The 8,358-nt window shown below is 40.9% G+C and overlaps 1 protein-coding gene across 1 annotated transcript in view; it reads right to left on the bottom strand.

Moving 5' to 3' along the window:
- Positions 1 to 828: 828 nt before the first annotated feature.
- ITK (IL2 inducible T cell kinase) overlaps positions 829 to 8,358 on the bottom strand; it is a 57,228-nt gene continuing 49,698 nt past the window's right edge. Inside the window, exons 14-17 of the mRNA XM_061621956.1 lie at positions 7,709 to 7,773; positions 6,702 to 6,820; positions 4,739 to 4,896; positions 829 to 1,547 (exon numbers count right to left, since the gene is read on the bottom strand). Coding sequence (XP_061477940.1) covers positions 1,476 to 1,547; positions 4,739 to 4,896; positions 6,702 to 6,820; positions 7,709 to 7,773 — 414 coding nt within the window. The 3' untranslated portion in view covers positions 829 to 1,475. The remainder of the gene's footprint in view (positions 1,548 to 4,738; positions 4,897 to 6,701; positions 6,821 to 7,708; positions 7,774 to 8,358) is intronic.

Raw genomic sequence — 8,358 nt, 5'->3', positions numbered from 1 at the left:
GGGGAAGGGTAGCTCAGCACAGCCTCGCAGGGGGAGCCGCGGGGCCAATAGCCGCACTAGCGGCTCCAAGAAACCCCCAAGAAGAAAGAACAGATAGAAGCCTGTGCGGGATAAGGCAGCAGTAGGCAAGCCGCTGCCGCCGCCGGGAGCAGGACTCTCCGCGGCGAAATCAAAGTGCCGAGAGAAGCCTGTGAGGGATGAGGCAGCAGGAGGCAAGCCGCTGCCGCCGCCGGGAGAAGGGCTCTCCGCGGCGAAATTAAAGTTGCGGAGAGAGAGCCGGATCACCAGGCTCTAGGGAGGCAGAACCCCGGCAGGTAAAAATAGGTTGGAAAAAAGGCAGGGAGCCGCAGCTGCAGGCTCCCGCCTGGGAGAGAACCGCAGCCGCGGTCTCTCCAAGGGCTCCACAGAGCGCGGCTTGAGACAGGGAAAAACCGCTACGGGAGAGAAAGAGCTGCGATCTCCCGAAGCTCAAAACGGCCAGAAAACACAGAACACCGCAGCTGCGGTCTCTGTGGGGGTCCTCAGACAAGCAGGAGAATAAACGAAAAATAAAAGGTTAAAGACAAATCGGGGAGAACCGCAGCCGCGGTCTCTGAGGAAAAAACCTCAAACAAGCAACAGAGATAAATGACAATTAAACACAAAGTAGGGAAAAACAAATAAACAAATACGAAAACAACTTAGCTAAATGCTACGCTATAGGATCTCAATGATAGGATTTCAATCTTGTTCGTAGGAAGGCAAGAATGAACTGGGGAGTGGGAGGGGCCTGACGTTCCTAGTCTTGACTTCAAAGACATTCTTGCCTTCGTAGGATAGGTGGAGCTAATACCCGCTGTGATGGCCAGACTCATAGGGAAAACACCAGTTTTTAAAAAAATATTGTATAATATTGTATAATTTCTTTCCCCAGTAGCAGAGCAAGCAATCCATTCTTAAATTTCCCAATGTATAAGATGCAGCAGCTAGTCCCACCTGCCCCTATGGTGTCCTATTAAATCTGTTAATCCATGCAATTTATTTTTTAAGAAGATTGTGTTTTGAATCTGCTGTCAAAAACATTTGTTTATGAACTCAGCTTCAAGCAGGTTTGGAGGATCAGAGTCATATCCCAGTTCCCCTTCAAATGGAACATTTTTCAATAAAAAAGCTTCATCTCTGTAAAGCAGTGGCAGATCTTTTTTTTTCTAAGTGTGGTGGTGGTGGTCATAGTCATCAGTATCAACATGCGAAACTGAATATAAGGTCCAGGATCCTCACTGAATAGATTATTGGACACAGCCCTGAAGCATCTTGCATTATCTGTTTTCACAATCTGTAGCTCTTTTAAAAAGCCAGGATTCCTGCCAGAATCTCTGTCCCAGGTTGACTATCTCATAATTTAAACGTTGGATACATCTGGCCACTGCATGCATAAGCATCAACTTGCTTTTTGTATATTTTCAAATTAAGAAGCAGCATCCTTTGACCTTTAGTTAAAGATCAGATTCAGAGATTTCATTGAGCTGGTAGAGCAGGGAAGAGAAAGGTGGTCTGTCCTCTTGCTTCTAAAGGGAACAAGTGAGAGATAAATTTAAAGGCTACATTGCAAAGGCCAATAGCAATTAGGAAAACAATACTGAAAACCTTCCCAGTACAGACTATAACAGAATAGTGTTGGTGTTTAGTAAGGATTACATGATGATGAAAACAATAGACTGAAGCTCCTATGTGAGGAGCCAGCCCAGTCTCCTATTCCTAAGTAATGAGCTCTCTTTCTTCTGATACCAAACAAAGCCTCTTCTCACCTGGAAGTAAAAGGTTGGGTGAAAAAATAGGATGGGAGAAGTCAACACAATTTGGAAAAACTGTGAGGAAGCTTTCTTTAGAATGTGGCCCTACATTACAAGATGAATATTTAACCCAGTCATGGGACATACTGTATTTTAAAAACATATTAAGAACATAAGAACATAAGAAGAGCCTGCTGGATCAGGCCAGTGGCCCATCTAGTCCAGCATCCTGTTCTCACAGTGACCAACCAGGTGCCCGGGGGAAGTCTAATCTTCTTTTAAAGCCATCCAAGCTGGTGGCCATTACTGCATCTTGTGGGAGCAAATTCCATAGTTTAACTATGCGCTGAGTAAAGAAGTACTTCCTTTTGTCTGTCCTGAATCTTCCAACATTCAGCTTCTTTGAATGTCCACGAGTTCTAGTATTATGAGAGAGGGAGAAAAAAATTTCTCTATCCACTTTCTCAATGCCATGCATAATTTTATACACTTCTATCATGTCTCCTCTGACCCGCCTTTTCTCTAAACTAAAAAGCCCCAAATGCTGCAACCTTTCCTCATAAGGGAGTTGCTCCATCCCCTTGATCATTCTGGTTGCCCTCTTCTGAACCTTTTCCAACTCTAGAATATCCTTTTTGAGATGAGGCGACCAGAACTGTACACAGTATTCCAAATGCGGCCGCACCATAGATTTATACAACGGCATTATGATATCGGCTGTTTTATTTTCAATACCTTTCCTAATTATCGCTAGCATGGAATTTGCCTTTTTCACAGCTGCTGCACACTGGGTCAACATTTTCATCGTGCTGTCCACTACAACCCCGAGGTCTCTCTCCTGGTCGGTCACCGCCAGTTCAGACCCCATGAGCGTATATGTGAAATTAAGATTTTTTGCTCCAATATGCATAATTTTACACTTGTTTATATTGAATTGCATTTGCCATTTTTCCACCCATTCACTCAGTTTGGAGAGGTCTTTTTGGAGCTCTTCGCAATCCCTTTTTGTTTTAACAACCCTGAACAATTTAGTGTCGTCAGCAAACTTGGCCACTTCACTGCTCACTCCTAATTCTAGGTCATTAATGAACAAGTTGAAAAGTACAGGTCCCAATACCGATCCTTGAGGGACTCCACTTTCTACAGCCCTCCATTGGGAGAACTGTCCATTTATTCCTACTCTCTGCTTTCTGCTTCTTAACCAATTCCTTATCCACAAGAGGACCTCTCCTCTTATTCCATGACTGCTAAGCTTCCTCAGAAGTCTTTGGTGAGGTACCTTGTCAAACGCTTTTTGAAAGTCTAAGTACACTATGTCCACTGGATCACCTCTATCTATATGCTTGTTGACACTCTCAAAGAATTCCAATAGGTTACTGAGACAGGACTTTCCCTTGCAGAAGCCATGCTGGCTCTGCTTCAGCAAGGCTTGTTCTTCTATGTGCTTAGTTAATCTAGCTTTAATAATACTTTCTACCAGTTTTCCAGGGACAGAAGTTAAGCTAACTGGCCTGTAATTTCCGGGATCCCCTCTGGATCCCTTTTTGAAGATTGGCGTTACATTTACCACTTTCCAGTCCTCAGGCACGGAGGACGACCCGAGGGACAAGTTACATATTTTAGTTAGCAGATCAGCAATTTCACATTTGAGTTCTTTGAGAACTCTCGGGTGGATGCCATCCGGGCCCGGTGATTTGTCAGTTTTTATATTGTCCATTAAGCTTAGAACTTCCTCTCTCGTTACCACTATTTGTCTTAGTTCCTCAGAATCCCTTCCTGCAAATGTTAGTTCAGGTTCAGGGATCTGCCCTATATCTTCCACTGTGAAGACAGATGCAAAGAATTCATTTAGCTTCTCTGCAATCTCCTTATCGTTCTTTAGTACACCTTTGACTCCCTTATCATCCAAGGGTCCAATTGTCTCCCTAGATGGTCTCCTGCTTTGAATGTATTTATAGAATTTTTTGTTGTTGGTTTTTATGTTCTTAGCAATGTGCTCCTCATTTTCTTTTTTAGCATCCCTTATTGTCTTCTTGCATTTCTTTTGCCAGAGTTTGTGTTCTTTTTTATTTTCTTCATTCGGACAAGACTTCCATTTTCTGAAGGAAGACTTTTTGCCTCTAAGAACTTCCTTGACTTTGCTCGTTAACCATGCTGGCATCTTCTTGGCCCTGGCGGTACCTTTTCTGATCTGCGGTATGCACTCCAGTTGAGCTTCTAAAATAGTGTTTTTAAACAACTTCCAAGCATTTTCGAGTGATGTGACCCTCTGGACTTTGTTTTTCAGCTTTCTTTTTACCAATCCCCTCATTTTTTTCTTAAATAGGATTAAATATAAATCTGAACATATGGTGGCACATTTTGAGGAATAAACTTTATTCATGGGAAAAGAATGGGCTCAAGTCACCTCATGATACCCTTCCCTTGTCAAAAATGACTGCATAAATTTATCTTCATCGTTCCTTTCCCACTGAGCTTCAGGTTGGCAGCAGCAGCCCAACAGGTGTGGTGCACCACTGCCAACCTACAGCTCCCTTGACCTTGCTGCCTCACCCAACCCCATCCTGATGAGTACAGCACAGCAGCCTCTGGGAGTATGCCACTGCTGTCAACCCCCCATCCCCATGAGTCACCACTGGTTTGACAATTATGTTAAAGCTTACACCTGATGATAACACAAACACCCTGCCATTGGTAAGCTAGTTAACACCTACAGTGGGATTTTTTTAAAAAAACCAAAATTTGGTAGATTTTTGTTTACTTTCTAGAATATTTGACCGATTAAAATTCTAAACCTGCATATTATTTTTTCTTAGAATATTAAAATGTATTTCAAGTTTGGAGCAAGCTTAAATCTTTCTGCTCTCCTCAAGTAAAGGTCAGCGCTATTTTGGATCCCCTTCTGTGAGGTAGCTTTCTGACCCCTCTTCTCAAATAAAGTAAGCTGCATTTGTTACAACACTGACCTCACTCCAACAATGTCTCATGAGCTTGTAAATGGTATTGGAGACCAGTCTGGGTTTATACAAACGTAAACCAGCGCTGATTTCTTCCACCACTTCAGCATTGGTCCGGTTCTCATAAGGGATTTTGCCTTCACTAAATATCTCCCACATCAATACTCCTGAAACAAAATAAGCAACATATAATTTTGAAGATAGCATGGCCATATTAATATCCTAGTCTGCCTTTCTCCAGTAGATGTCTTTATATTCCATTTCTCCATCACCAATGAGGTAGCTCAGTGGTCAAGCATCTGCTTTGCATGCAGAAGATCTCAAGTTCAGTCCCTGACATCTTCAGATATGGCTGGGAATGATTCCTTCTCTAACATGAGCCAGTTAGTGTACACAATACAAAGCCACATGGCCCATTGGTCAGGCTCAGTATAAGGCAGCTTCCCATGCTGAGATTAGTAAGACTTCTATAGAAATATATTATTAAATTTATTTATATAACACATTTTCCACAAATACACATGTGCTCAAAGTGGTTCACAAAAATAGTCCAAATGCACAACACATAATATAATCACTACATTAAGAAATATATACATATACATCAAAGCATAAATGAGCATAAAGCTCAACAACAAAGCCAAAGCAAAAAATATTTAAAAACTAACCCCCAAGCTGATACAAAAATCTCTTCCATCCCCCAAACCCCCATAGCTCAACCCAAAGGGCCAGAAAGTCTTCTGAAAGAAGCTGTGTTTGAAGGCTTCCAGGGCTGGAGGGTGGGGCAAGGCAGGTGGAAATAGCCCTCCCCTGATGACAAAGCGAGTCTCTCTCCCCACATAGTCAAACCAATGCCCTGATTGTCAGTATACTGTGCATTAGCCTTTGCCTATTCAGGGAACTGGACATTTTTATTTGCAGCCTTTCCCAAGCTTAAGTCCCCAGATGCTATTGTACTACAACTCTCATCAACTCCAGCCAGCATGGCTAATGGTCAGGAATGGTGGGAATTGTGGTCCAGCAACATCTGGGGACCCAAGGTTGGGAAAGGCTGTAAAATTTAGATTTTACCACTCATTCTTCACAATGATATATTTAAGTAAATTATTTAAACTTTCTGTGTGACAGACACAGTGTTACTTCTTCACGGAAGTTTAAATCTGTTTGCTAACTTGCAAAACGGTCAAGCCAAAAATTAATTAAACATAACCCCTGAATCAAAACATGGTTAAAGCAAAACTACTAACACACTTCAAAGTATTGTTGTTCTACGAGACTAGAAACAAACCATCAAGCCGCTAAGGATGAATTCAAAATAAAGAAGTAAAGCAGAAAGAATATTTTCTTAAATGCACACAACAATTGCATGCAAAGCAAAGAGCTACCCGATGTCTAGCTGAATTCCATATTCACATCAGCTAAGTAATGCTGGTTCTTGGGAAAGAATCATCTTCATCTTCTTGATACAAGTACTTTAAAACACATATACATTTAAGGAATGTCCTTCCTGGATCCTTTATTGGTGAATAAGCTAAATTATTTTACTGTGCTTGAGGTTCTCACTCGTAGATGCAAGCCAGGTCTCACTCCTCAGAGTGTTTTTTTATACAGGTCACAGTAGGGTGGTTTAATAACCCAGTGGAGGAATATGAGAAGAGTGGGGAGTAGCAAAGTGGAAAAGTTCACAGAAGCATGATGCCATGACTTGACAGAGGAATCCTTTGTATACAAACTATGCTGGGCAAAGCAGTAATAAGTCTCAGGCCATGCTGACATCTGCATATTTCCCCGTCTATAGGAAATATTAAGCCAAATATGATTTAAAATATTTTATATTCAAAAATAGCTTTGTAAGCCTTCTCACACCAAAGGAATATGGGGAAGAGGATGGAACTTCTTGTCTAGATTTTTTTTCAAGAAAAAGAACTTGAAGTAATTAAGTGAATAGGAATTTTATGGTTAAGGCTCTTACCAAATGACCATACATCAGATCTGGTGCTATATCGACTATAGGAGAAAACCTCTGGTGCTGACCATTTGATGGGGAATTTGGTGCCCATGGAGCTGGTATACTGATCATCAAGAACATATCTAGAATAGACAGACATGCTTAAGGCCACAAGCCATTTTAATAATTACAGGGTAACATTGTACATATACCTTTGTACATAAGGAAAGCCTGTAGCTTAGTGGCAGAGCATATGCATTGCAAGTGTAAGATTCAATTCTCGGAATCTTGTAGAAACATTAATTTGATACTGTCTCCTATGCTGACATAATATGCTCCTTATATACATGATACACTAGCATTGTTGTAACAAGAATATGATGTCCTGCATCAAGATGGGAAGCTAAACTAAATGGTCCACTGTTTCTGGTTCCATATGTGTAACCATTCCAACAGTGATATTTGCTAAACTGTCTGAAGTTAACATCATGGCCAGTACTGTAGGCTGCATATACCTGTAGCCAAGTCATTCACAGGCATTACAAGTACTAGCCCTCCCTTCCTCCCATCTTTAGAAAAACAGAAAATTCAGTTTTTTTGTGAAAGGGAAAGAGCTGGGGTGGTACAACTAGAACATATCTGGCTAGTGACTGGTGAAATGATGTCTGGAAAACAGCAGATGATTATAATGGTTTACAGTTGATGGGCTGTATGTGATATGATAGAGGCATCCCATTTTTGTCTTTGCCCACAGTTGTTAAGGTTTTCACAGTGGTTAAAACTGTTTGACTGAAGATGACAAAGGGACAAAATAAATCAGCATGGGATATGATGCCTCCAGTACCTTTGGTTTTATTTAAAAAACCAATTATCAAAGAAAGGAGGAGTTCCAGTCAGAACAGAACAAAGATGAGCTCCAGCCAAATGTTGGTTTTACTACTACAATGAGCTTGTTGTTTGGACATATTTCAGAAGGAGGAAACAGTCACTGGAATTCCACTCATCAAGTATACATACAAGGTTCAAATTACCGTGACATTCCAAAATCTGACACTTTGACAACTTGGAATTCTCCTACCAAACAATTCCGAGCAGCCTATGCAGAATGGAGAGAAGGAGATTAGTAGGGAGCTAAAACTATTTACTGTTTTTCAAGAACATTGAAAAGTGTCTCCTACTTTTTTGAACATTTTTCAGCAGTGGTTGTGAAAATGTTTGACTGTTCATTTACATATCCCAGTCTCTGCCTCTTAATTAGATTGGTCCAACTTCAATGACATAATTATTTCATAATCATATAACAAAATCTGATTTGCTGTGATCATGAATATTGATCCGTGACGTTTTGCCCTCACTCTCAGCTGCCTGTTTTTCCTCACTAGCACCTTCATGTAGCAAAATATGAATGGTTACAGAGTGAAGTTATCATCCCATTCAGTATATGATTTCCAGATGGCTTAAGTCACCCATGTGATGGCTGATTTGTAGAAAACAACAACAACAACAAAAGCTCCAGAACTTTAGTAGGTAGAGAAACAAGAGCATTCGAGGATAGAATCAGCCTAAAAAAGTAAGTATTCCCACAATTATTTTCAGGGAATATCCATAATAGTCATATAATCACTACTTTGGGTGCAAATATCAACATGGAAAATATTTGGTGCAGTTCCAATTATTAACA

The sequence above is a fragment of the Rhineura floridana genome, chromosome 3, assembly GCF_030035675.1.
Source record: "Rhineura floridana isolate rRhiFlo1 chromosome 3, rRhiFlo1.hap2, whole genome shotgun sequence".
NCBI lineage: Eukaryota > Metazoa > Chordata > Lepidosauria > Squamata > Rhineuridae > Rhineura > Rhineura floridana.
This window is presented reverse-complemented; position numbering and strand designations above follow the sequence as displayed.